At 49.7% G+C, this 27283-nt stretch overlaps 1 protein-coding gene across 5 annotated transcripts; it reads left to right on the top strand.

Annotated features, from left to right (window-relative positions):
• MTARC1 (mitochondrial amidoxime-reducing component 1) lies at nt 1–26769 on the top strand. 5 transcript variants are annotated; one of them, XM_045081173.1, is made up of 7 exons: nt 1–936; nt 4658–4831; nt 11781–11943; nt 12937–13077; nt 16933–16994; nt 17095–17166; nt 21106–21965. In XM_045081173.1, the coding sequence occupies exons 1-7, from the start codon at nt 665–667 to the stop codon at nt 21344–21346; spliced, it is 1125 nt and encodes a 374-aa protein (XP_044937108.1). In that variant the 5' UTR covers nt 1–664; the 3' UTR covers nt 21347–21965. The 5 variants fall into 5 exon arrangements, with proteins under 5 accessions (XP_044937108.1, XP_044937111.1, XP_044937112.1 ...); XM_045081174.1 differs by lacking the exon at nt 21106–21965 and adding an exon at nt 25353–26769 and having other exon boundaries at nt 23–936; XM_045081178.1 differs by lacking the exon at nt 1–936 and adding an exon at nt 1291–1785.
• Nucleotides 26770–27283: the final 514 nt, after the last annotated feature.

Below are 27283 nucleotides of genomic sequence, written 5' to 3' on the forward strand. Positions count from 1 at the left end.
CAGCAGAGGGCGCTTTTCGCCGCTCAGTGCTGCTCCGACCCCCGACCCCCGAACCCCGGCCGCTGGCTCCCCTCCAGGCTCGGTTCGCGGGCCCTGGGCGGCTGACTGCGTCCGTCCGCCCCGATTCCCACTCCCGCAAGCTCCCTGGTCCCGCGTGGCAGGCGGGAGGGCGGCGGAGGGCAGCGGGACGCTCCGTGCCGGCCGCGTCGTGCCCACCGGCGCCCCATTACCCGCACGGCAGGGACCTCGCGGCCGCCGGATTTCTGACTTAGAAATCACGCTTTGTCCCGCAAGTTTGGGATCTCGGACCACTTGAGGTTTTGTAAAACCGCGCCAACACGTAAAGAAAGTGTCGCTTGCAGCGATCGTGGGGGAGGGCCACGCGGGCCGCGGAAGGCGGAGGAGGCTGCGGGCCGAGCACCCGCCGAAGCGGAGCCACCACCTCCCACCGCCGGCGCCCCAGGGGCCACCCTCAGGCGAAGACCGCGGTACCCGGAGCGCCCGGAAGGGGTTCGGGAGCGGCCTGCCCTTTCGGCTCCGGGCCAAGGGCCGCGCCTCCCTCCCAGCCCCAGCGGCGGCCGCGCTCTGGCCGGGTGACCGCTGGGCGTCGGTGGCGGGCCCCGCCGGAGCTGCCGCCGCCGCCCGCGCTCCCGCCCGCTCGGCCATGGGCGCCGCCGGCTCGTCGGCTCTGGGCCGCCTCGGCCTCCCCGCGTCGTCCCGGCCCGCCTGGCTCGGGGCGGCCGCGCTGGGACTGGCCGCCGTGGCGCTGGGGACGGTCGCCTGGCGCCGCGCGCGCTGCAGGCGGCGCCGGCGGCTGCGGCAGGTGGGCACCGTGGCGCAGCTCTGGATCTACCCGGTCAAGTCGTGCAAGGGGGTGCCGGTGAGCGCGGCCGAGTGCACGGCCTTGGGGCTGCGCTGCGGCCACCTGCGGGACAGGTAAGGCTGGGCCGGGGCTGCGCGGGGTGGGCTCCCGCCGCGGGCGGGAGGGGGTGGTCTGCAGAGTCCGCCGGTAGGTCTGTCCTTCCCTTACAATGGGGCAAGGACAAAGAGAGCGAGGGGCACTACCTCCCGTCAGCGGACCCCGGGAGCCCGGGACCCTGGGCCTCTGTGTCGCGACCCAGTTCCCGGAGACAGCTGTCTCTCCGCCTCCCGCCGGCGCTTTCCCTTCTGCGCTCCTGCCGGGGACTGGGTTTGGCGCCCCGGTGGCTGCGTGTGCAAGCGGACTTCAGCTCCGTCTAGCGGAGGCGACGAGCGTCCAGGGATTGGTCCCGCCACATTAGTTTTATTAATTGTCTCTGGAGAACTTGGGGAGACTTGGGGCCGCGGAGCCCAGCCCTCCTGCAGCGCACCCAGGTGGGGGCGCATAGTCCTTAGGACAGCTGTTGCAGTTTAAGCTTCCGGCCGCTTTGGAAGTGCTGTTGCGCTGCCCTTTTCCCGAATTGTCGCAAGGCCTCCTGCAGGGATGAACAAACCGAGCTCCCGCGCCCCCGAGCCGAGGAACCAGGACTCTCTTTTCTCTTGAGCACGCGGGTGCTTTGTGAGGTCCTGTTAGTCAAACCCTGTGTGGGTGCTCACGATCTGCGTGAAGCCTCGGGGTGCAGGGAAGGCTGCAGAGGCCCCGAGCGAGCGGCTTGTTTCTCCTCTGGGTCGGGCGTCAGGCCAGCCCGGAGCCTGGATGTGAGGCTGCGCTTCAAGCGTCTGCAGGGAGCGCAGAGCCGAGCGCTGCTGTAGCCTTCCCGCCTTGCAGCCCCCGCGGACAGAGGCGACTCTCAGCATCAGTGAAGGGTGAGCTATGCGTCTTTGCTACAGGAAGGAAGCCAAGAGTCCTAGATATTTCATGGTTTGTACGGAGCTCCCCAACTCTGCAAGATGGTCGACTCTATTGAATTCGTTTTGTAGGCCCCAGAGGCAAAGGGCATTATCACTTTACTGTATGGACTGGGAATAGTTACTGAGCTCATATATTAATAAGTAACAATCAGAGCCTGTATTGTGGCCGACCGTATTTTTGTCCACCCACTACCACCAAGTATGATCGGGAGACGTCAACAAAGGCTTACTGTACTCAGTGTGGCAAGTGCCAGGGAACGCCAGAAACCGCCTGGGGTGGGCAGGCATGACTTCCTCACTTGAACTGAAAATTCACGAATTTTCAAATAATTATGAACTTTCCAGGCAAGTAAATTGGGAGAGGAACATTCTAGAGAGAGAGACACCGAGGAAGCTGGGTAAAGACCCGGATTTGGACGGAAAGTATGCTGGGGGAAAGATGAGTGAGTTCTTAGAGAATTACGGGAAGGAATTGAAACCGGGCAGATATGTCTACACCACCGTGGCCAAAAGGTGGAATCAACCCAAATACCCACCCGCAGATGAGTGGATAAACAACATCTCTGCACAATGGAATATTGTTCAGCCACAGAGGAATGGAGTTCTGATATACGCTACAACGTAGATAAACCTTTTTTATTTTTTTTAAAGATTTTATTTATTTATTTGACAGAGAGAGATCATAAGTAGGCAGAGAGGCAGGCAGAGAGAGAGGAGGAAGCAGGCTCCCTGCTGAGCAGAGAGCCCGATGTGGGGCTTGATCCCAAGACCCCGAGATCATGACCTGAGCAGAAGGCAGAGGCTTTAACTCACTGAGCCACCCAGGTGCCCCTCTTTTTTTTTTTTTTTAAAGATTTTATTTACTTATTTGACAGAGAAATCACAAGTAGGCAGAGAAGCAGGCAGAGACGGGGAAGCAGGCTCCCCGCTGAGCAGAGAGCCAGCATCGGGGCTGGACCCTGCGATCATGACCTGAGCTGAAGGCAGAGGCTTAAGGCACTGAGTCACCCACGTGCCCCCAGCATAGATAAATCTTGAAAACATTATGCTAAGTGAAATAAACCAGACACAAAAGGACAGATATATGATCCTAATTATATGAAATCGCTGCAGTGGGCAAATTCTTAGAGACAGGAAGTGGATTGGAGTTTACTAGGGGCTCAGGGGGCGGGGGGAATGGGGAGTTATTGCTTCATGGGGTTAAAGTTTCTATTTGGGATGATGAAAAGTTTTTGAAATCGATGGTGATGGTTGCATAACATTGTGAAGGTGCTTAATGCCCTGGAATTGTGCACCTAAAATGGTTAAAAACACATTAAAAAATACCCATTTTCTGTCTTGGGTTGTTTCCACGTTTCGGTGTTGTGGGTAAGGATCGGTGTGAGGCCCTGTTTTCAATCCTTTTGGACATACCCAAGAGCATGCCGGGCATTTTATGTTATATATACTTTACAATAAAAAAAAATTAAAAAGGAAAAGGCTGGCCTGCGTGAGGGCACAGGGAGCTGTGAAGGCAGCTGGGGTATGCAGGGCCTTGCCTGCCTGGCCAAAGAGTTCGGGTTTTATCCTGAAAGCGGGAGCCATGAAGGGGTTTTTCAGGAGGGGGTGACACGATTAGATGGGTGGTTGGGAAAGATCAGACTGCAGGATGCCCGGCGGGCTCAGTGGGAGGAGCCTCAGGCCCTTGATCTTGGGGTCCTGAGTTCAGGCCCCCCGTTGGGCATAGAGATTACTTCAAAATATTAAAAAGAAAGGAAAGATCAGGCTGCCATCGTTACCTGGAAGAATTATGACCTGCAGGAGAATATTCATGTGCTGGTACGAAGGATTTGGAGCAGGCCAGAGCTCCGGCGGGGTCCAGGATGAGGACCAGTGAATGGGCGGTTCAGGGAGGGGCTCCCACTCACCTTGTTCTCTAGTGTAGCTGAAGGATCTCGACCATAATGACCCACTAAAGTGATGCAAGGAAGCTCTCTAACAACCTCCTCTATTTACCGGCAAGTTCTGTTTATGGATTCCGAAGGCACAAGCTGACTTTTCTAACTGTAATCGCTTGATCCAGCGTGAACTGAAATTACCAGCGTGTCTGTAGGTTTAGCTCCCATACGTGCAGCGGAGGAGTGACCTGTACAAAGGACTCCCCACCCCCCACCCCGGAACAGTTTCCGATCGCTCTTCTTTTATCTTTTTTCTGGCAGGTACTTCTAGATCAGGAGTTTTGTGCCAGAAAAAATTTTGTCCATGGTATCAATAAACCTGGGAGCAAACTGCAGAATTCACCTCCCTGAATACTGAAATTAATTTTTTTAAGAAAGTAGGGGTGGATTTGCCAAGGTATAAGTGGTGTCTTATACCCGCCCCCCCCCCCCCCACTCCATGCTCTGAGGACAAGAGAGCAACTGTCTTGTTATGCGCTGCTGGAGCCTGGGGCCTAGTGTGTGCCAGGCAAGTACCTCCCGGTGCCGTTAGCCTCTCTCTGGGAAATAGTTTGTTGTCATCTCTTTGGGGCACGTTTAATGAAACGGGTCAGAATTTCTGGCCGTTGAAATGAAAATATGATAACATCTTTGATTTCTGTGCCATCCCGGAGTTCAGAATGTTCTGAAGATCTTAGAGATACCGGATGCTTGACCGGTTCCTAAACCCTTTGAAATTAACCGACAGACTGAGTGGTGCTGTGCTGCTGAGTTGATGTTTAGGATGGACACACAGACACACACACACACAGAAACACAGACTCACACACCAGGCTGACAGGGAGGAAATCAAAGAGAACAGCGCATGCCTGAAGCTCCCACGTGCGGATCTTGTGTTTTGACCACGGCAGGTTTTGGCTGGTGATCAACGAGAAGGGGAACATGGTGACGGCCCGGCAGGAGCCTCGGCTGGTCCTGATTTCCCTGACTTGCGAGGGTGATGCCCTGACCCTCAGTGCAGCCTACACGCAGGACCTGCAGTTGCCTCTCAAGACCCCGGCCACGAATGCGGTGTACAAGTGCAGGTAAGGAAGGCGTGGACAAAGTCTCGCCACCAGAGGATGGAGGACAGGGATGGGGTGGGAGTGACAGCAGACCATGTCCGGAAGAGGTGAGATGTGCCCTGCGTATTGCCGTCAGACTTGGCCTATTATGCCCCGGGGAGACTGGGAACCTTCCAAATCTGAGTGAGGAAGGGAGTGGCAAATGTTTTTGTGAACTGTGCTGTTTAGTACCGGTGAAAGAGAGTTCTAAGACAGAAAAGACAGCTGTAGCCAGGAGAGTGCTCCGACCTGCGTGTGCCCGGGGGTCTGTGTGTGCGACGACAAGGTGCCCAGGAGTCTGTGTGTGCGACTGCGAGGGTGGGGGTTTCGGGCAGGAAGGGGCTCTGCACAGAGGCTTGCTCTTCCCCTGACATTAGCGGGGCTGCAAGGAAACAGTCTAGGAAAACTAGCTTTGCTTCTGAGAATGCATGTCTCGAGGTGATTTTTTTTTATCCATAATGGGGAAAATAGAATTTGGTCTAATTGTACTCCTGTCATTGTTTTCTGCATTTTGAACTAAAATGCATTGTGAAAGGTTGGGGCGCCTGGATGGCTCAGTGGGTTAAAGCCTCTGCCTTCGGCTCAAGTCATGATCGCAGGGTCCTGGCATTGAGCCCCGCATTGGACTCTCTCCTCAGCAGGGAGCCTGCTTCCTCCTCTCTCTCTGCCTGCTTGTGATTTCTGTCTGTCAAATAAATAAAATCTTAAAAAATTGAAAAAATTAAAAAAAATGCATGTGAACGCTTAATGGAGTCCATAGCCATAGTTATAAATATAAATAACATCACATCAAAAAATGTAGATCTGAATTAGTTGAAAAATATCTAAAGACTCCCAAAAGCTTCTAAGAGGCAATACCCATCTAATTTCTGTAATATTTCAGAGGTTCAGACATAATATATTCTTATTTTAATTTGATGTTTTTTAACTATATTCATTCATTTTAACTATATTCATAGTTGAAAAGCTGGAAAATACTAAAAGGAGTAAACAAAAACCTGTGAGATACCTATAAGTAATACACTGATATTTTCTGTAAAAAAAAGACTCTGATAAAAATTAGAGTTTTGAATACGGCCATATACTTGATATGTTTAGTACTTTTTCATATTGCTAAAAATCTTCAAAGATAATAATTTTCACATTGGCCTAACATTTCATTCTGAGGGTGTGTCCTATAATGCATTTTAACATGTTCCCACAATTAAATATTTGGATTGTTTTCCATTTTTTCCAGGTGTGAAGAAGAATGTGGCAATTATCTCAGTGTAAATCTTTGTTCAAAAATGCTTATTATTTCCTTAAGGAGAAATTTTTAGTGGTGGTTTTGCTCGAAACAAGAAACTATAGACCTTTGATGTATGTTGCTAAATAGTTTTGCCAAATGGTTACGCTAACTGTATAGCAATCAGTATTTTGTGGATATCTCTAATTGCATTCTGAGCACTATGTTCAAAAATATTTGGCCATTTCATAGGGAAAAAAATCACAATTTCTTGTTGTTTTCATTTGCATTTAATTTTTATCTGAGGCAAACTTTTTATTTTTAATTTTTTTTTAAGTAGGCTCTGCACCCAGTGATGGGGCTTGAGCTCATGACCCCAAGATCAAAGAGTTGTATCCTCCATCACCTGAGCCAGCCAGGCGCCCTCGAGGCAAACTTTTTAATATGTCTCTTGTAATTTGTGTTATATATTTGCTCATGTCCTGGTTCCTGTTTGTTTGCCATGATTAGGTATCTACCCATATTTTCTTGTGGTTTTTTTTTTTCCACTTCATTATTAATTCATTTGGAATTACGTGGAAACTTTTTTCATGGCCCCATACAGGCTCTTTGGTCCACACTCAAAGACTAAACAAGAGCATGTTTGGAAATTGCAAAATGAGAAGGTTTAGACATGTTAAAATAGTTCACAGACTCTTAGGGCGAGTATGTCAAGGACCTTGTCGACCTGGGTTTCCTTTGGCAGCCCAGGCCATTCTCTCATGGAGTTTTAACTTCAGCCCACAGTCTCCTAAAGATTTCTTTCTTTATTTTTTTTATAAGATTTTTAAATTTATTTATTTGATAGAGATCACAAGTAGGCAGAGAGTCAGGGAGAGAGAGAGAGGAGGAAACAAGCTCCCAGCTAAGCAGAGAGCCTGATCTGGGGCTCAATCCCAGGACCCGGGGATCATGACCTGAGCCAAAGGCAGAGGCTTAACCTACTGAGCCACCTAGGGGCCCCATCTCCTAAAGATTTCTGATGAGTCTTAGGTCCCTGGGGTCACTTTCAAAAGGTCATGATCACAACCAATACACCTGTTTTTACTGTTGAAGTTCTTGCTTGATTTTCTTACAAGCCATGCCAGCCACTGATGGATACCGAGAATTAGGGCCACTCAGTGGATTATCCATTTGGATTTTTTTTTCTTTTTTTTTTTGCTTGGCTTTTTTGGGACAGAGTGTCAATGGAATGTTGGACCCAATGACACAGCCGAGGCTGCACAGAACACAGGAGAAATGTGGGAAGAGAAAGGAAGAAGGCAGAGAACAAATTGTGCTAATTTAAGGGCCTCATGTTGTGGGTATTTATGAATCTTCTCTAGCGAAGGCAGTTAGTAAAGGATGGAGGAGGTAACTCCTACTCAGATGTGAAGACAGCAACACAGAACCCTGAGCAACATGAGAAGTCAGTGGAATCTGACATCACCAGGAGAGCATAGGAACCTAGTCACGTATTTCAAAGACACGGAGGTGTGTGATTTACCCAACAAGACATGCAGATAGCTGTTTTAAGGAAACTCCTTGAGCTACAAGAAAACATGGAGAGACAATTCAGTGAAAACAGGAAAATAATAAATGGACAAAGTGAAAAGCTAAACAAAGAGATAGAAATGATTAAAAAAAAAAACAGAGAAATTCTGGAAGAATAAAATGAATGAAATAAAAAAATGCCTAGAATGTTATCAGCAGCAACATGGGTCAAGCAAAGGGAGGAGGAATCTGTGGGGTTGAACATCAGAACTTCGAAAATTATCCAGTCAGAGGAGAATAAATGAAAGAGAATGAGAAAGAGTGAAAAAAGCCAATGTGTTGTATTGATTACCATTAAAAAAACAATTGGTGAATTATTGGAGTTCCAGAAGAAGAAAAAAAGGGGAAGTGGCAGAAAACTTACTTAGAGAAGTAATGGCTGAAAACTTCCTTAATCTGGGGAGACCTTTGCATCTCCAAGTTTGTGAAGCTTATAGGTCACCAATAGACTTAAATAGAGCCTCTCCCAGACATTATAATAAATCAATCAAAAAGCAAAGAAAAAGAATCTTTTTTTTATTTTTTAAGATTTTATTTATTTATTTGACAGAGAGAGACACAGCGAGAGAGGGAACACAAGCAGGGGGAGTGGGAGAGGGAGAAGCAGGCTTCCCACCGAGCAGGGAACCTGATGTGGGCTCAATCCCAGGACACTGGGATCATGACCTGAGCTGAAGGCAGACACCCAACAACGGAGTCACCCAGACGCCCAAAAGAAAAAGAATCTTAAAAGCAGCAAGAGATAAGCAGCTCGTAACTTACAAGGGAACCCCCATAAGGCGATCAGCCGACTTCTCAGCAGAAACATTACAGGCTAGCAGAGAATGGGATGATCAAGAATGTTACCAGTCAAGAGTACCCTCTCTGGCAAAGTTAGCCTTTAGAAATGAAGGACAGATAAGGATTTTCCCAGATGAACACAAGCTGATGGAGTTCGTCTCCACCACATCTGTCTCACAGGAGATGCTAAAAGAAGTTCTTCAAGCTGGAAGGAAAAATGCTAATTAGTAAGAGGAGAGCATATGAAAATATACAACACACTGATAAAAGTAAGCACAGGAGTGGGGCACCTGCTGGCTCAGTTGGTAGAATATGTAACTCTTGATCTTGGGGTCATGAGGTTGAGCCCCAGGTTGGGTGTAGAGATAACTAAAATAAATAAATAAATAATAAAGAATCAAATTGAGAATATTCTAATACTGTAATATGTGGTACGATAATCACTTAACTCTAGCATAATGGTTAAAGGGCCAGAATCATAGAACTATAGCTACAATAATTTTTCAATAAATATGCAGTATAAAACCAGTAAATTGTGACATTAGAAACATAAAAGGGAGTGGGAAGTTAAAGGGTAGAGCTTTGTAGGAGATCTAAGTTGTCAGCATAAATTAGACTGCTCTATCTGTAAGAGGTTTTAACTAAATCTTATGGGTAACCACAAAGCAAAAACCCTTCAGTGGAATCATAAAAGATAAAGGGAAGGAAATCAAAGCATCCCACTATGGAAAGTCATCAATTTACAAAGGAAGATAGAAAAAGAGGAAGAAAGGAACAAGGAAATTACAAAACAGCTAGAAAATCACAAGATGACATTATCTTCGTTATCAATAATAGTAATCAATAATACAACAGCTGGGGGGAGGGGCAGAGGGAGAGGGCAAGAGAGAATCTCCCAGTGTGGAGCCCAATGTGGGGTTCAGTCTCACGACCCTGAGATCACGATCTGAGCGGAAATCAAGAGTTGGATGCTCAACTGACTGTGCCCCCCAGGCGCCTCTAGGTATTAATAATTAATGGAAATGGATTAAATTCTCCAAAGGCACATGTATATGCTGCCTCTTAGAGACTCACTTCAACTTTAGGGACACACCCAGGCTCTGGGTGAAGGGTTGAGAAAAGATAATTCAACACACCTGGAAACCAAAAACCGAAAGAGAGCAAGGGTTGCTGTATTTAGTCAAACAAAACAGACTTTCAGCCAAAGATGGTAATAAGAGACAAAGAAGGTCATTGTATAATGAAAAGGAATACTTTTTTTTTTTTTGAGATTTTATCTATGAGAGAGAGAGAGAGAGATCGCACAAGCCAGGGATGGGTGGGGAAGGCGGGGGAGGGATAAGCAGACTCCCCGCTGAGCAGAGAGCCTGATGTGGGGCTCGATCCCCGGACCCTGAGATCATGACCTGAGCTGAAGGCAGACACTCAGCCGACTGAGCCACCCAGGCACTCTGAAAGGGATAAATTCATCAAGAATATGTACCAATCATAAATATATATGCCCCCCCCGCTTTGGAGTTCCTAAATATTAATATATTTCTTGTATATATTAATATAGTATATGTAATATATTAATATATTTACTAATTTACTAATACTAACAGAATGGACAAGACAGCAATAGTCCGGCCTTAGGTATCCCACTTTCAATGATGGATAGATCATGTGGAGAGAAAAATCAATGGTGAAATATTGGCCTTGAACCATACTTCACACCAGGTGGACCTAACCGACATTCACAGAACATTCTCTCCAACAGCAGCAGAATACACCAAGGACACGAGGGGCCTTCTCCAGTGGAGGTCCTGGGATAGGTCACAGAACAAGTCAGCAAACCAAAGAAGACTGAAATCATATCAAATACTTTTACAACCACAATGGTATGAGACCGGAAGCCAAAATAGGAGGAGAGCTGAAATGTTTACAAACACACAGAAATTGAACACTACACTCAGACGAACCAGTGAGTCAAAGAAGAAATCGAAAGGGAAGTTTAAGAAAACATCTTGAAACAAACGAAAATGGAAACAACTTACCCAAACCTGTGGGACGCAGCAAAAGCAGTTCTCAGGGAGAAGTCTGTAGTGATAAATGCTGACATTAAAAGAAAGAAAGATCTCAAATAAACAGCCTAATTTTATACCTCAAGGAGTTAGAAAAAAAAACACACTAAGCCAGAAGTTAACGTAAAGAAGGAAATAAAGATCAGAGCAGAAATAAATGAAACAGAGGCCAGAGCAATCATAGAAAAGATCAACAAAACCAAGAGCTGGTTTATTTATTTTTAATTTTTTAAAAAATTTGAGGATAGGGGTGTCTGGGTGGTTCAGTTGTTAAGCATCTGCCTTCGGCTCAGGTCATGACCCCAGGGTCCTGGGATTGAGTCCTGCATCAGGCTCTCTGCTCAGTGGGAAGCCTGCTTCTCCCTCTCCTACTCCCCCTACTTATGTTCCCTCTCTCGCTGTGTCTCTCTCTGTCAAATAAATAAATACAGTCTTAAAAAAACAACAACAACAAACCCCCCCCCCCCCCAGATGTGTTCATCACCTATTTATGTTATCTTTAAGGCTTCTGGTCAACATAGGCTATTAGTAGTTAAAATTTTGGGGAGTCAACATTTAGATGTGGATTTTCCACCGCATGGGGGGTTGATGTCCCCAACCCCCACAGGTTCAAGAGTCAACTGTTACTTCCTTAATGTTTTCCTTCAAATTGATTCAGCTTTTAAATAAGAACTTAAAGGCATTTATTTATTTATTTTTCTTTTTTTTCTTTTTTTTTTTTTTTAAAGATTTTATTTACTTATTTGACAGAGAGAGATCACAAGTAGGCAGAGAGGCAGGCAGAGAGAGAGAGGAGGAAGCAGGCTCCCTGCTGAGCAGAGAGCCCGATGCGGGACTCGATCCCAGGATCCTGAGATCATGACCTGAGCCGAAGGCAGCGGCTTAACCCACTGAGCCACCCAGGCGCCCTATTTATTTATTTTTCTTATTCTCGGTATTTCTTTACAGGATATGTAGTGAGTTCATTTACATACATCTTCAGTAGTGAACTATCAAAGGCTTTTAATTCTATAAGAAACGTGTATCTTGGGGAGCCTGGGGATCAGTGCATGCCTTACAAATAGGGAGGCACAGGTATGCATCACTCTATTATGAAACTGGGGAAAGCAAGGCTTGAAACAGACTTCACTGAGCCTTGGACAGGGGTTTGGAGGCAGGGCCAGGCTAAAATCATGTTTCCTGGAAAGTAAGGAGTCACAGTGACATCCCGGCTTTTCGGATGTGTGCTGGACACGCTAGGTATCCAGATTTTCAAAGCCATGGCCGTTCTCTACTCCTGTCCCTGCTGCAGAGTGCACGGCCTGGAGATCGAGGGCAGGGACTGTGGGGAGGCTGCGGCCCAGTGGATTACGGGCTTCTTGAAGACGCAGCCCTACCGCCTGGTGCACTTTGAGCCTCACCTGCGACCGAGAAATTCTCACCAAATATTGGACGCGTTCCGGCCCACCGACCAGGTCAGAGGAGCATCCCTTGGCTTTGGCCCTTGGTGTGTTCTGTGGAAGGCAGCTTCCTCGGCGGTGCCGAGCCCATCAGGAGGGGCAGCCTGTCTGCTGAGCTCCGCTCTGTTGGTTTGCCAGGCAGCGCCCCCCCACCCCCCACCGCCAAGCTTGGCCCTAGCTGTGCCTGGAGATTATAAACAACAGGCAAAACAAAGCCCTTCCTATGGAAGCTTCGTCTGTGTTTCTTGATTGGGGGGACTCTTGCATTTTTCCCATGGCCATCTCCCTTCCTATCTATGGAGGCGTTCCAGTGCCAGCAGGGGTTCAAAACTGTTCTATATCTGGATCTTTCCCACTCTGTTCTGTAGTTGTCTATGGAGTCCAGCCTTTTTACCATGTGATTGCAACGGTCCGATCACAGTTGGGCAAATGCGTGTGAGGGTGTGGAGATCCACAGGCTTAAAGTGACCAGGCTGGCCCTTTCAGGAATAAGGCTGTGAGGATTCATCAAAAGGAGGGTTGGGAACCCGATGATGCTACGGTAGCACCATTATTATGGCTGTTAAAAAAATGATATAAATAGGAAACGGACTTGATGTTGATTTGCAGGTTGCATATAAAATAGGTATCCAGGGAATGAATTAATTTTTTTTTCAACCGTGTCGAGGTCATCAGACTTATCAACATTGGGGCAGTTGAGGCTTGGAAAGGTGGAGTGACTTCCTTAAAGGCACTTGGTGGGTGGCAGCTCTTGATCCCAAGGCCACTTTCTTCATTCCATCATGTAATTCCTGTTATCTGTAAGGCTGCTTAAGAGTTCTGAACTGCTGTGACTTTTCTACGGAAAGAACTAAAGAAATACGTGGAGATATTGTGTGTGTGCACGCGTGGATGTGCATGTGCACCCGGAGTGGGGGAGCTGGGGAGGAGAGGGTTCCAGGAACTAGGCACATGGGACACAGGTGACCTCTGTGTGCCACATTCTGACCCTTTCTATTTCCTTACCAGATTGCGTACTCCGATGCCAGCCCCTTCTTGATCCTGTCTGAGGCATCGTTGGCAGATCTCAACTCCAGGCTGGAGAAGAAAGTTAAAGTGACTAACTTCAGGCCCAATATCGTAATATCAGGATGTGGTGTCCATGCCGAGGTAACAGGATACCTTCCTTGTCCCTTTCCTTGGATTTAATTTTTTTTTTTTTTTAAGGGTATAGGAGTCTCTGACGTTGCGTTAGTTTATTGAAGAATTCATTAATTGTTGGTTGTAGGCTAGACAGTTCAGAGTTTTGATTTCTGGAGCATCTGATCACGACAGACTTCTGCAGGTACAAATGTACAAAGGACATGCCGGTGTCAGGGGGCGGTTCTGCGTCTGTGACTTCTAACGACAGTTCCCGGTAGCTAGAGTAGTTTTCCAGCCAGCTTTATGTGGCGTAAAATACATGACGTGTGTGGTCCATGGATCAGAGGCAGGTGTGCTCATGTCTTGTCGAAGCTGGCTTTCCTGTTCAGTCGATGGCCCCAGGAGAAGACAGGCATGTATTACAGTATGGCTGCTGCGGGATTTGGGGGTGGGGGGTTGGGAGCAGAGTCCCCAGGCTGGATGGCGCTGCCCTAAAATTCTTCCAGTGCCACCTTTGACCTGCGCTCAGATGTCTACGCTGTGGCTTAGCTTGGAGGGTTCCCACCACGTGACATGGTTCTGGTGGCAGACTTACCTTTGGTTCTCTCCTTCGTCAGCCAGGAAGGTAGAGGTTGGTGGTCTGGGGGCTTGGGGACCAAGCACAGTACCAAGTACCCATCTGTGGGTACTTGACAGGCACTAGCTCTCAGATGGGAATTCTAGAGTTCAGATGGTGCATGTTTCTAGATGGAAAGCGGAGGGGACAGGCAGGGGCAGAACCGAATCCACGTGACTGAGTTCTAATCCCTTCTCCTCAAGGGAACGGATTCTGGCTTTCTGTCATGCTGTGAGGAGGCAGCCACGTGTGCTCAAAGAAGCAGTCTAGGAATTTGAGGCTCACATGCAAACCCGAGGCTTTGAGGTGGGCCATCAGCTTCCTCGCTGGCTTCTATAGGACCCTGTGTGCTCCCTCTAAAGCTCCTTTACCTGCATGGAGAATGAGGTGATCCTTTCTGCCCAGGATTACCTTGCAGGCTTATTAAAGGACCAATTTGGGGGGCCTGGCTGGCTCAATGATGCCTTCAGCTCACATCATGATCTCAGGGTCCTGGGATCGAGCCCCGCATTGGGCTCTCTGCTCAGTGGGGAGCCTGCTTCCTCCTCTCTCTGTCTGCTTCTCTGCCTACTTGTGATCTTTCTCTCTCTGTCAAATAAATAAATAAAACCTTAAAAAAAAAAAGGACCAATTTGGTTAGGGTAACTTATGAAAAGTATAAATGCTGTGTCAGGCAGTGGAGGGCAACAGAGGGGCCCCCAGACCCCCTCCTTATGTAAAGTGCTCCGAGCACATCAAGTCTTCCAAAGATGGCAGGTCAGCTCCTAGTGTGAGGCCGGACACGCACTGTCTCCCCGGGAGCCGGGACTGGGTTGTCTCTTCGTGGTCCGCTGTGACAAGGGAGCTCGTCGGCCCTCGCTCACGTCCGGCACAGTTCAGCCGGACTCAGGCAAGAGGGAAAAATCAGCGTGGGCTGCCTTTGACCATCTCACTGATCCTCATCTCGCCCCAGCTTTGGCCAGTAAAGCAGTTTCTCTGGAGGGTTTTCCTTCTCGGGCAAGAGAAAGGAGCGGGGAGGGTTTCCATTTCATGCTCACACTGTGCTTTGCAGCCCTGGGAGGTGAAGTCATCATTCCCGTTTTATTAGGGGGAGGGGGGCGGAGAGGCCTGGGTAGGTGAGCCGGCTCACCCCGGGCTACCCCATGGCAAGAAGTGGAGGAGCTGGGTCTTGAACCCAGACTGTATCAGGGGCCAAAGGAACTCTGAGCATTGCAGGGGTGTGCATGAGGTTGGGGCACCAGATGTGAATCCACCTGCTTCACTAAGTGGCAGTGTGACCCTGGACAGGTCCTTGTACCCCTGAGGCCTCTGCTTCCTGCACACGTTAAATGCCGATGATTTCAGCTGGCCCGTCCCCTGAGGGCAGCTGTCAGAATCAAGGTCCGTAATCTTCGGAAAAGCTCGTAGGCACAGAGAGTGTCCCAGAGGGGTGGGGGAGGGTTTCTGTCCAACAGTCAGAGCGAAGGGGCCTGGCTCAGGCATTCCCCCAGCTATGACCGACTTAAGCTTCTTTTTCCCTGCGATCCCTGAGCCCTGGGTCTTGTTGATGATGTTTCCTACCCCAAAGTTCCGAGATGGTCAGTTGTCGATGAATCTGAGTGCAGAGGAGATGGCCCAGAGTAGGGCCTCTGGTTTGGATTCATTTGACCTGAATCTTGTTCTGGAAGCCTTCATTTCCTTCCAACTCTGAGCGCTCCCTCACTGGGAACATTTCGCACTTTAAGTCAGATGTTGACATGACACTGGCTGAGCTCATTGTGTCCCAGCGTGTCCGTCATCACGCTGTGAGCTGGCGCCCCCGTGTCCGGTGCGCTGTGTATAGACATGTGGAAAAACAGGGTTGAAGAAACACGCTCCTTCTTCCAAGGAGATCACAGTCCCAGGTGAACAGATTGTGCGCAGGCCAGGAGGACGGTGAGTGCAGGATCGTAGGTGACCCTGGGGTATGACTGACCCACACTGGATGGGAGATGCTGGCCCCCAACGGTCTGCTCAGGCTCCAAGCGTCCGGAGGCTCAGGCCTTAGACCCATTTACATCTCTGGCTTTCCTTATGGTGGACTTTTTTTTTTTTTAACCTTATTTATCTGTGACTCAGCCTTCAGCCATTTCTGTGTACCTGAAAGGGGCTCTGGAAATACTTCTTTGATGGATAATAAATGAACCCACATTTCTCTTTTTGGATCTTTTATGTTTTTTAATAACCACAATGCCCCCTGGTGGACAGACACACACAGAACAGGCTGGGGTTGCTCCAGTTAGGGTGCAGTTTTTTTGGACCCTTGTGACACCAACAGTTCAAAGCCCCGCTTGATGACTCAAAACTGTAATACACAGGGGGCGCCTGGGTGGCTCAGTGGGTTAAAGCCTCTGCCTTTGGCTCGGGTCATGATCCCGGGGTCCTGGGATCGAGCCCTGCGTCGGGCACTGCGTCGGGCTCTCTCCTCGGCAGGGGGCCTGCTGCTTCTGCCTTTCTCTCTGCCTGCCTCTCTGCCTACTGTGATCTCTGTGAAATAAATAAATAAAATCTTAAAAAAAAAACTTTTAATACATAATAGCAAGAATGATACACACTCTTAGAGTTAAAATTCTGAGTCTGCAAGTCTCTTTCTGGCTTGTGACCAACAAAGGCCTGGGCAGGTTGGTTTTAATTTAAGAATTTTTGTCTCAGGCAGCCTGCGACTCTCTGCCAGGGTAAGAAGTTCAGGGCTATGATCAGATGTCCTTTGTCTCCTCAGTGTCTTTCTTCGAATCGTTCCCTGAGTCTCCTGACCCGTCTTTTGAGTCTTCTAAAGTCTCTGTTCTGGAAGGTTCTATTCAAATCCTATCTTTTCCATAAAACCTCTGCCAGGGGAGATGCAAGGTAAACCTACCAGTGCCCTCAGGGTCTAAATCCCCAGAGGAGGGGGACAAGAACAGGTTAGGGCGATCCCCCTCCAAGCCCTTTCTCTCTGTCTCCCATGCCCTCTGGGGGCCCCAAGCCTTCCATTCCCACCTCCTCAAGCCCAGTGGCAACTGTCGGGGGTGGGGAACTTTCCACCACAGTGTGACCAGTGGGAGCGGAGAGAGCCTTTCACATCAGGAAGATGAACAGACATGTCACAGGCGGAGAGGGGACAGGAGGGTGTGTGGCTTCTCAGGGCTGACGTAAACATCTGCCATCTTGGGCGTACGTGACTCCATTGGGTGGCATGTCACGTGAAGTCCTTACATGGTCAGGGCGAGGTCTCAGAAGGGCTCAGAGGAATTTTGTGCTTTGTCCCCTAGGATTCGTGGGATGAGCTGCTTATTGGTGACGTGATAATGAAAAGAATAATGGCTTGTTCCAGGTAAAGCTCCTCCAGCCCTGGCCAGGAGAGGGAGGGGCCGGCCAAGGCTAGTCCTCTCTGCCCCTTGTATGATGTTGTGTGTGTGTGTGTGTGGTTCCAGGTGCATTTTAACGACGGTGGACCCGGACACCGGCGTCATGAGCAGGAAGGAGCCGCTGGAGACCCTGAAGAGGTAGGACTAGGCAGCATGATCTCTCTAGAAGCTGTGAAAATAGCACCAACAGTCTTCAAGCTGAAGGGGGTCCTAGTGACTGGGTAACTTGGGCAGGATTCCGGGGGGCCGTGGTTCTACAGGGCCTGCTGGCACAGATCGTTTGATTTCTCATCTGGAGTTCATGATTGAAGCCAACCCATTAAGAAATGTGTTGTTGAGGTATTTTGGCAAATTATATTATGAAGTGAGTATTAGATGATACTAAAAGCCTGTTAGGTGTGATAATGGCATTGTGATGGAAGAATTAACCCCATATATTTTGGGGAGGGGTGTTGAAATAAGTAGGGAAGTGTCTGGTTTGTGCTTATATTATTCTAACAACAACAACAAACAAAGGTCATGTGGAAAAATATGCCAAATCTTGATTAATAGAATCTGGGGGATAATTACAGGGGGATTAATTAAGTGCAGCATTTCTACTTTTATGTTTACTCTAAAATACTCATAATAAAAAATAAAAGAAATTTTAAGTGAAAGGTACAATTACAGAGAACAAGTGTAGACTGCATAGAAAGATAGTTAAAGTAATGTGGATTTTCATTTTATTTTATTTATTTATTTTTTAAAGGATTTTATTTATTTATTTGTCAGAGAGAAAGGAGAGGGCACAGGCAGGCAGAGCGGCAGGCAGAGGCAGAGCGAGAAGCAGGCTCCCTGCCGAGCAAGGACTCGATCCCAGGACCCTGGGATCATGACCTGAGCCGAAGGCAGCTGCTTAACTGACCGAGCCTCCCAGGCATCCCAGTAACATGGATTCTTAAAAGCTGATTAGAAAATAGCATGTATAGTATTTTTTTAATTTGATTTTGCTTTTTAGTTTTTTTTTTTTTTTAATTAAAGATTTATTTATTTATTTGAGAGAGAGCGAGCAGAGGACAGGGCTGAAGGAGAGGGAGAGAGAATCTCAAGCAGGCTCCACGCCTAGCACGGGGCCGGACTTTGATCTCTATCCCGTGACCCTGAGATCATGACCTGAGCCTAAACCAACAGTCAGATGCTCAACTGACTGAGCCCCCAGGCGCCCCCTGATTTTATTTTTTAAAATATACAAATGCACACGAGTGATAAAGGTCTGAAAGTTTATAAGCCAAAATGTTAATGGAGATGCTCTTGTGGTAATGGAATTAGGGGCAAATCTGTATATTCTTATATGTAGTCTTTAGACTTTCTGCAATCAGCTGTGTTACTTTTGCTAAAAGGGCAGTTCAGGACCTGAGCGCTGCCGTGGTGGTATCTGCCCACTGTGGGGCTGGACGGGGGCTGTCGGGTCTCCTCTCTGCAGCTCCCGAGCAGCCCTGACTTGTGTCCCCGGAAGCTCGAAGAGAGGGGGAGGGGAAGGCATGGAGTGCAGCGGCGGCTGCTTCAGGCAAAGCCCCGCAAGACTTGGGCAGGAACGCAGTTGGTGCCATCTGGCTCCAAAACCGTCGTGGGAGAGCACAGTGAGGGGGTCTGTGTGACCAGACTCACTGCCCTGGAATGGGAGTCCTGCCGCCTGCCCCCCGCCCCAGCGCTCCCCCCCACGCCCCCCATCCTCTCTCACAAACCTCGCAGCCTTCTTTGGCCCAACCATTTAGTTTCCTTTGATCGACACCAATCTTTTTCTGCCAGTCTTGCTGTTCCAGAAGCTACCCTCTGGCCATTCCTGGGCCGGCTGAAGCCCTGGGGTAGATGGCTGTTGTCCCAGCCAGCAAATCCCCCCAGGCATGAGGCTCTGGGCCTGCCCCCAGAAGCCAGCACCCATAGTCTGGGAAGACGGTGTCCTTCATGAGGGCCAGGCCACAAGGCAGAGAAGCTGGTCGGGAGTAAAGTCAGACAAGCTGGGTGGAGGGGGCTTAAGGAGAGGCATTCTTTTTTTTTTTTTTTTTAAAGATTTTATTTATTTATTTGACAGACAGAGATCACAAGTAGGCAGAGAGGCAGGCAGAGAGAGAGAGAGAGAGAGGGAAGCAGGCTTCCTGCGGAGCAGGGAGCCCGATGCGGGGCTCGATCCCAGGACCCTGAGATCATGACCCGAGCCGAAGGCAGCAGCCCAAACCGCTGAGCCACCCAGGCACCCCAAGGAGAGGCATTCTTGAACTGAAAAGCAAATGGCTGCTTTCCACTTGGGTCCCCACCACTCAGCATGGATTTGCCAGAACATTCCAAAAGACGGTGCAGACCAGCCTAAGGCAAATCTCATCATTTTCAGGGGTGCCGTGTATTTCTCAATCCTCAAAACAATGTGAATTCACTTTCTTGTTTTCACTTAATTTTATTACTTCATATTAAGAACTTATTAGGACAAAACATTTCAGTTTTGTACATTTCACTCCATGAACATCTCCCCCATCAAAAAAAAAAGTATGGAAAATTTTACCTCTAGGGGGATGATGTACCAGCTGAACTGTTTAGAGATGAAGTCCACGGATGTCCGTGAGTTATTTGGAAATGCCAAAAAATTATAATGCATTGGTGGATGGATACTAATGTGATCAAGGAAGTGTTGTAAAGTGTTATGGGTAGAGGGGTGCGTGGGTGGCTCAGTCAGTTAAGCCACTGCCTTCAGCTCAGACCATGTTCCCAGGGTGCTGGGACTGAGCCCCACATCAGGCTCCTGGCTCAGCAGGAAGCCTGCTTCTCCCCCTGCTTGTGCTTGTTCTCTCTCTGAAATAAATAAATAAATAAATAAATAATCTTTTATAAAAAAGTATCATGGGTAGAGTCCAGGGGGTTGGTAAATGGGTGTTCGCTGTAAAATTCTTCTAACTTGTTCTGGGAATCGTAACACTCCTATGCGTGTTGGAACATTAGTCAGGGGAGCAGGGTTTTGAGAAGCGGCGAGGACAGACCAGCTCTTCCTCAAACGCTCTCACTCACCGTCGGAACAAAGCAGAATGTGGTCTTCTTACCTCCTTCCTACCTCCTGGTGCCACAGAGGAGCTGCTGGGAGAAGGGCAGGTCGGGGGGGAGCCCCGTCCTGCGAGTCAGGAACCCCATCCTGGGAGTCAGGAGCCCCGTCCTGGGAGTCAGGAGCCCCGTCCTGGGAGTCAGGAACCCCGTCCTGGGAGTCAGGAGCCCCATCCTGGGAGTCAGGAGCCCCGTCCTGGGAGTCAGGAGCCCCGTCCTGGGAGTCAGGAACCCCGTCCTGGGAGTCAGGAGCCCCGTCCTGGGAGTCAGGAACCCCATCCTGGGAGTCAGGAGCCCCGTCCTGGGAGTCAGGAACCCCGTCCTGGGAGTCAGGAACCCCGTCCTGGGAGTCAGGAGCCCTGTCCTGGGAGTCAGGAACCCTGTGTTCACCAGCCGCTCCCCCTCTTGCAGGCCAGGGGGTTCTTCCCTCCGACATAAGCTGGGTAGGACAGATCTGGACGATTCTGTGTGCAAACCCGCTGAGTGATTTTGGGAACTGACCCGTCTCTCCCCACAACATGTGACTCGGTTACCCTGGACTTAGTGTCTCCGCAGGAACGCGCCCTTGAAAGCACTCGGGTGTTCAGACCCATCCCCTGAGTCATTTGTGCTCGCGTCCATCGGGAAGCTGTGTTTCTAGAACGAGGATCCTGGACCCAAACACAGAGCCAGGGCAAGTAGGTGGGGGTCACAGGAAGCCAGCACAGCCCCCCGATAACCCGCAGGCTTTCTGCCGTCCCGCAGTCACGCCCTACTGGCTCCTAATAGCCCAGCAGGAGAGAGGGCGGCCAGGCTAGGGGTCTCCTCCGATCTCTTATGGAGATAGAAATGGCCCTAGATGTAGTGATTTATGCTCTCCCCAGGACAGGTAGCCATAAATCCGGAAGAGAAAGGCTGGGTCTCCCGGCGTAAATCGTGGGAAGCGAAGCAAACAGCTGTGTGCAGAACCCCTCTCCTCTCTCAGGCGAGGGGCTCGGGGCCACACTGCTTTCCCTTTTCCTGTGTCCTCAGGTGCCCAGGGGCTGTGCTGCTTCGAGAAGGCAAGGGAGACCTCTGCCAGCCTTATCCACGGAAGCCTCTTGCTTGCAGGCAAAGCGCGGGGCGGCGGAACAATGGGAGAAAAAGGAACACGTCTGCGACTGCTGAATGTCTGCAGGCGGGAGGCTCCGGGGAGTCTTTGTCTATAAGGTCCTTGCCGTGGGCAGCACCGGGGAGGCCTGCAGGCTCCTGGGAAAATAGGAAGATGGAGTGATTCTTTCTTTCCTTCCTTTCCCACTCCCTTCTTCCTGTCTTTCAAGATTTTGTTTATTTATTTTATTTTAGAGAGGGGGAGAGAGAGGGACAGGGAGAGAGAATCCCAAGCAGACCCCACTCTGAGTGCAGAGCCCGACACGGAACTCAATCCCATGAATGAGCCTGAGATCGTGACCTGAGCTGAAACCAAGAGTTGTACGCTCACTCCACCGAGCCACCCAGGCGCCCCCAGTCTTCTCCTTACTAAGGGAGAGTGATTTCCACACTGTTCTCTAGGGCTTAGAGTGGTGGGAGCCTGTCACTGCTGCTTCCCCAACTTCTGGGGAAGTTTGCTTTGTGGATGCAACATTTTCGTTGGACACATGAACACTTTGACATGAAGGACATTTGCCTCTTGTGTTAGGCTGTGTTGAGCTAAAGACTGAAAGCTGTAGGGGTACTTCTGGGGGAGGAGACAGACACCCCCAGCCCCGTGTGGCTCTGTCACCAGCTGCCTGGGTGACCTCAGCAAGCCACTTAGCTTCTCGATGCTTCAGTTTCCTTAATGGTAAATACTGGGCTAATAATACCTCTCCTGGCTGATCAGAATAAGTCAATAAATATGCTTTTTAAAAATAGGTGATAAAATATTGTATACAATGCCCATGTAGGCTCTGGTTGTTGATAATCTTGGTCTATGAACTTGATACCATCTGGGAGAGGGAGAAGCCAGAAGCTACTTCTCTCTGTTTTCTGAAATTACAGATCTGCTCAGCCTCTGAGGCTTCTCTCCCCTGAGCTGCCTTCACAGGACTGTTTCATTCTTTTTTTTTTTTTTTTAAAGATTTTATTTATTTATTTGACAGAGAGAGATCACAAGTAGGCAGAGAGGCAGGGAGAGAGAGAGAGGAGGAAGCAGGCTCCCTGCTGAGCAGAGAGCCCGATGCGGGACTCGATCCCAGGACCCTGAGATCATGACCTGAGCCGAAGGCAGCGGCTTAACCCACTGAGCCACCCAGGTGCCCGGACTGTTTCATTCTTAACCTGGCCATCAGGTTAGTGGGTTTGTGAGGCCTCGGAAGTCGCCTGTGCCCCAAGGCAGGGACCCAGCGGTGACCAGAGAGAGACCCTGCTTGTCGTCATGGTCGAGGGCTTTGGCCAGTAACCGAGCAGACCAGGCAGAGTAAACGATGGGCAGGGCTATGCAGGTGGTGTTTTGTTTCCGCTCCCACGGCACCCTTCCAGGCTGGAGACCCCTGTGTAAGTGCAGCAAAGTGGCTTGGACCTCCTGTTCATTAGAGTAGTTGTATGTTTCCTATTCATTGAAAAGGAAAATGCATTAATAAAGTAGCTTTTAAATGAGTTCGTAGTTTATTAATTACCCTTGAACAAAATCCTAGATGATCCCGGGAAGATAGGGCTGTTTGCAGACTGCGAGCGCTCTGCGAATGCCCGAGCTTGGAGTACTCGGGCATTCGCAGAGCGCTCGCAGTACCCGCTTATGCCCACGAGGGGTCGCCGATGATCTCGTTAATGGGGGCTTCCGAGAGCCTGCAGGGGGGCGAGGGCTGGGGAGGCTTGTAGGGGAAGGCGGGCCGCGCAGACAGCTGACTCCTCGCAGCCACAGAGCTTCCCAAATTTCTCTTCCTAGGCTGCGAAATGGCCTGCCACCGGTGAACCAGGTGACCAAGTCTGCGGTCCTACAAACCAACTCGTTCGCCCCACTTTGTGCTGTTTAAGGGACTGGGCTGGAAGGGGCTGGGGGAGTCTCTGTGGGCGGTTGATGGGAACAGGCAGGTGGGACCCACCAGTGGCCTGCCCCTGTGTACAAGAACTAATAGTAGCCTGCTCGGTTCTTCTCTGGTCTGTGCGTGTCCCCAGGTAGTACGGAGATGGCCAGGGATCAGTCACATCCCTGATCAGAGTAAGGCATATAAATATGCCAGAAGCCGGCCACTGTGGGTGCAGTGGCCAGACCCCGCCTGACCGCTGGGATCTGTGCTCTGGGGCATGCTGGTTCCTCCTCTGAGACTCAGCTGTGAAATGGAGAGAAGTCACATTCTCACCTAGGCTTGTTTGTAAGGATTAGGAGATTGCTGTGTGAGTCCTTCAGAACTTTCAGGGCCCCCTCTGACCGCCCCCCCCCCCGATAATCGGAGTTGGGGAATCAGGCTACAGGACTCCGATCCTCTCTGACAGACACAGACCCTAAAATGTCGCTGGTGTTGTGTGTTGATGGGAGAGGCAGGTGAGGGAGGCACCTGGGCTCCCAGGGTCCAAGGTCATTGCAGGGACTTGACTGCTGAGCTTGGGGCAGTGGGCAGGGGGGAGTGGGGCGGGGGGAATACTCAGGGTGAGGCAGGGCAGCCTGGAGCAGCGGCTCCTGGCCCTCACCTATCCGCCCATTGCTCATTTGTTTGTTCAGCCGGCCTTGTAGCAGAGGCCACAGTGGGCCAGGCTCTGTAGCAGGCTCAGGGAGGCCGCAGGAACTGGGGACCGGGACCCCGCAGGGCACCTGCATCCTGGTGAGGAGCCAAGGGTCCCAGAAGGAGCCTCTGGATTTGATCAGCTCCGGTTTCTGATGCAAAGAACAAAATAAGGACCGGGATGCCACACAAGCTTTCTTTTCTTTTCTTTCTTTTTCCTTTTAAAGCACTGTAGAATGAAATGAAGACTTTCTATAAAAGTGTTTGAAACAGGAAGACGATATAACGGTGGAGCTAGCTTTGTTGAGATACTGAAGGAAAACTTGCTCCTGGGTGGGGGGGTTTGGTCGGGGGGTGGGGGAGAAGGTCGCCATGTTGTTCCCACTCACTCTACCTGGGGCTCTGGTGTTTTCTGCTGGGCAAAATGTTCGTGCTGGTTCTGCTAGAGGCTTTTAATCACTCACGCATTCATCCATCGACGAATGGTTGTGGGTCACTGGGGACGTGTGGGGCCCCGTGCTGCGTGTGAGCAGTGCCACAGAGTTCGTCACCGCTGCTGCTCTCCAGGGACCCTTTGTCTTGCGGACGGACAGACGTGTGCCCTGACTGCAGGACAGGGCATGGGAGTGTCCTGGGGCTAGGCAGGGACACGCTGAGGATGGGAAAATTACTCCTGGCTGGGGGCTCCTGGGCTTCCTTTCTATGAAATGGGGCATTTGAGTTGGACTTGGAGGGCGAGGTAGAATTTTAACACATGGGGAAATGGAAGAGGGGCATCTCACGGGAGCCAGCTAAGTACAAAGCAAGATAAAAGGACTTTGAGGGATCCAGTGGAGAGTGACACAGGTGCAGGTAAGGGCCAGAGGGTGACAGGTTTGAAAAAGCTGCTGGGGCCATGTCGCGAGCCCTGCATGCCCTGCTGAAGGACTGGAATGTTATTCTGCAGGCCCTGGGGAGCCATTGAAAGTGTCCGAGCTCGGGCATGATTAAGACCAGAGCAAAACTAAGACCATCATATAGTGCAGCACCAACAGTGAACTGGGAGCCGGGGAGCAGAGAATGAGGAGAAGAGGGTGGTTCAGAAGTTGTCACAGTGGTCCAAGCGTGCTGGAAGCAAGCTGGTGGCCGTGGATGAAACCGTGAGCAGATCCAGTGATGCAGGGCAGGATTTGGCAACTGTGGACAAGCGGTGGAGAGTGAGGGGGAGGGGGTACTGCAGGCTTCCGGGGCTCCAAGCCTAGGGCACTGATGGGGATGCTGGTCCTAGTGAGGAGGGATGTCTAGGAAGAAGAAAGGTGGGAACATGTGTCTAAACCTAAGTACCTTATTGCTTAATGCTGCAAATGGGAACATTCCATGGAGGAAAGATGTGGGCGTCTGGCCATGGGGGGCTCTTCTGTAGTTTGTGCCCGCAGGCAGGCTGCTCCCGCACAACCCCAGGAGGTGCTCCTCTGTTAGACTTTGGTGGGAATGGTACCCCCTGGTGGCCCTCTGGGGGGGTGGACATTTACCTTAGCCGGGAAGGAATCGTGGCTGTTTGAGCTCTTCCTCCTCCTGTCTGTTCGGCTGTGACTCACGGCGATCTTTCTCCTCCTGCAGCTATCGTCTGTGTGACCCTTCTGAGCAGAAGCTGTATGGAAAATCACCCCTCTTCGGGCAGTATTTTGTTCTGGAAAGCACAGGGACCATCAAAGTGGGAGACCCTGTGTACCTGTTGGGCTAGGAGTAGGAATCGTTGTTCTGGAATGTCAGATACCTTTGAAAAAATGTCCTCAAAAATTGCCAACACTGGAAGCGAAGTTCTGGAACTGATGCCTCAGCATTTTCTTGAGGTCTGTGACTTCCAAGCACTTTGTCTTTTGGACTTCCTGGTGCCTCAGTGCCCCCCCCCCCACCGCCCCCAGTGCCTTTGTGTAAAGCAAAGAAACGTAGTCATGATAACTTAAGAGGACTTCAGTAAGTTGCTTAATGATGAGAAAATTCTGAAAACCCCTTCTGTAACGGTGACTGTGGGGTCTGTGCTCCTCCTTTTCCATTGACCTATTCGGAGGGCTAACCTCTGTCATCTCATTACCGCTCCGTAGGGAAAGAGAAGAGCAAGAGGAAGAGAGGGCAGGTGAGGGGAATGTACTGGAAAAATGCGATGGACACAGACTAGCTCCCCAGATAAGGCTGGAGGGTCACATCGCTTTTCTCCTCAAGCCCTAGGCTAGCTTTTGAGAAGGCAGAAAGAGCCTGACTTTTGGGAAACCATCGAGATGTTAATTTTCCAGGGGTCATCTTCAACCTTGCTCCTCAGACAGTGTCTGCGCAGGTTTGATGGATCCTTCGTAGCATGTGGTGTGTCTGGGCTGGAGAGCAACAGGCGTGTCAGGGTAGGAAGTCAGCAGCAGCATTGCTGTCAGACTCTGGTATGGAACATGTGAAAAGCAAGACAAAAACTTCCTCGCCTTGCAACAAAATATCAATACATCTCATTAGTAATCCCAAAGCTTTCCCAACATAGGAGAGTGGACAGTAGCACTAGAGGGGGAAAGACCCCTAGTTTGATGTTGTCTGAGAGGCTCTTTAATGTTGCCCAGGGAAATGTTGGGGTCCCTATTTGCAGAAGAGCCAAAAGAAGGGACCAGAAGAGGATGCCACCTAGTGGTGGTGAATGGTAGCTCAGCCCATGCTGTGGAAAACACTGAAAAAATACCCGTGGATGGGTTTTAATTTTCCATCTCTGAACTTTTTTTTTTTTTTTAAAGGAAGTGGGGGTACCCTCCAGGTGCTCTCTCCTTCTCAGCTGTAAATATTTAATTTCTTAAAAGCTCTCAGGAGGTTAACTGTGTTGTCACAAAGCCCTCCGGGATCCTTGCTTGTCCTATCAACTCATGACTGGCACGCCACCTTAGCTCATGACCAGCTATGCATCCTCAAATTCAAGGTGAGAACGTTCTGGAGGCCACGGATGAGAAGAAGTGTGATTTTGTGATTTGAAATAAACCACTGAGAACCTTTCAAAGGAGAAAAAGAAAGCATGTTCTAGTTCATTAAAAAACAACATCTAGGGGCACCTGGGTGGCTCAGTGGGTTAAGGCCTCTGCCTTTGGCTCAGGTCATGGTCTCAGGGTCCTGGGATCGAGCCCCGCATTGGGCTCTCCACTCAGCAGAGAGCCTGCTTCCTCCTCTCTCTCTGCCTGCCTCTCTGACTACGTGTGACCTCTCTCTATCTTTCTCTCTGTCAAATAAATAAAAAATATCTTTAAAAAAATTAAAAAACAAACAAACCAACATCTAGGGCGTCTGGGTGGCTCAGTGGGTTAAGCCTCTGTCTTTGGCTTAGGTTATGGTCTCAGGGTCTTGGGATGGAGTCCTGTATCGGGCTCTCTGCTCAGCAGGGAGCCTGCTTCCCCCTCTCTGTCTGCCTGCCTCTCTGCCTACTTGTGATCTCTCTCTCTGTGTCAAATAAATAAATAAAATCTTAAAACAAACAAACAAAAATCGAATCTTTCTACTGATCCAATGATTTAACTCTAAGTTGGTGA

This window comes from Mustela putorius, unplaced genomic scaffold, assembly GCF_011764305.1.
Source record: "Mustela putorius furo isolate JIRA1106 unplaced genomic scaffold, ASM1176430v1.1 tig00000508_pilon_pilon_pilon, whole genome shotgun sequence".
Classification (NCBI taxonomy): Eukaryota; Metazoa; Chordata; class Mammalia; order Carnivora; family Mustelidae; genus Mustela; species Mustela putorius.

Bases quoted from the DNA above. Each gene is read 5' to 3' on its own strand.
- MTARC1 (XM_045081173.1), top strand. From the start codon at position 665: ATGGGCGCCGCCGGCTCGTCGGCTCTGGGCCGCCTCGGCCTCCCCGCG. The intron at 11,944-12,936 runs GTCAGAGGAGCA...TTTCCTTACCAG, and splicing joins CGTTCCGGCCCACCGACCAG to ATTGCGTACTCCGATGCCAG. The intron at 16,995-17,094 runs GTAAAGCTCCTC...GTGTGGTTCCAG, and splicing joins AGAATAATGGCTTGTTCCAG to GTGCATTTTAACGACGGTGG.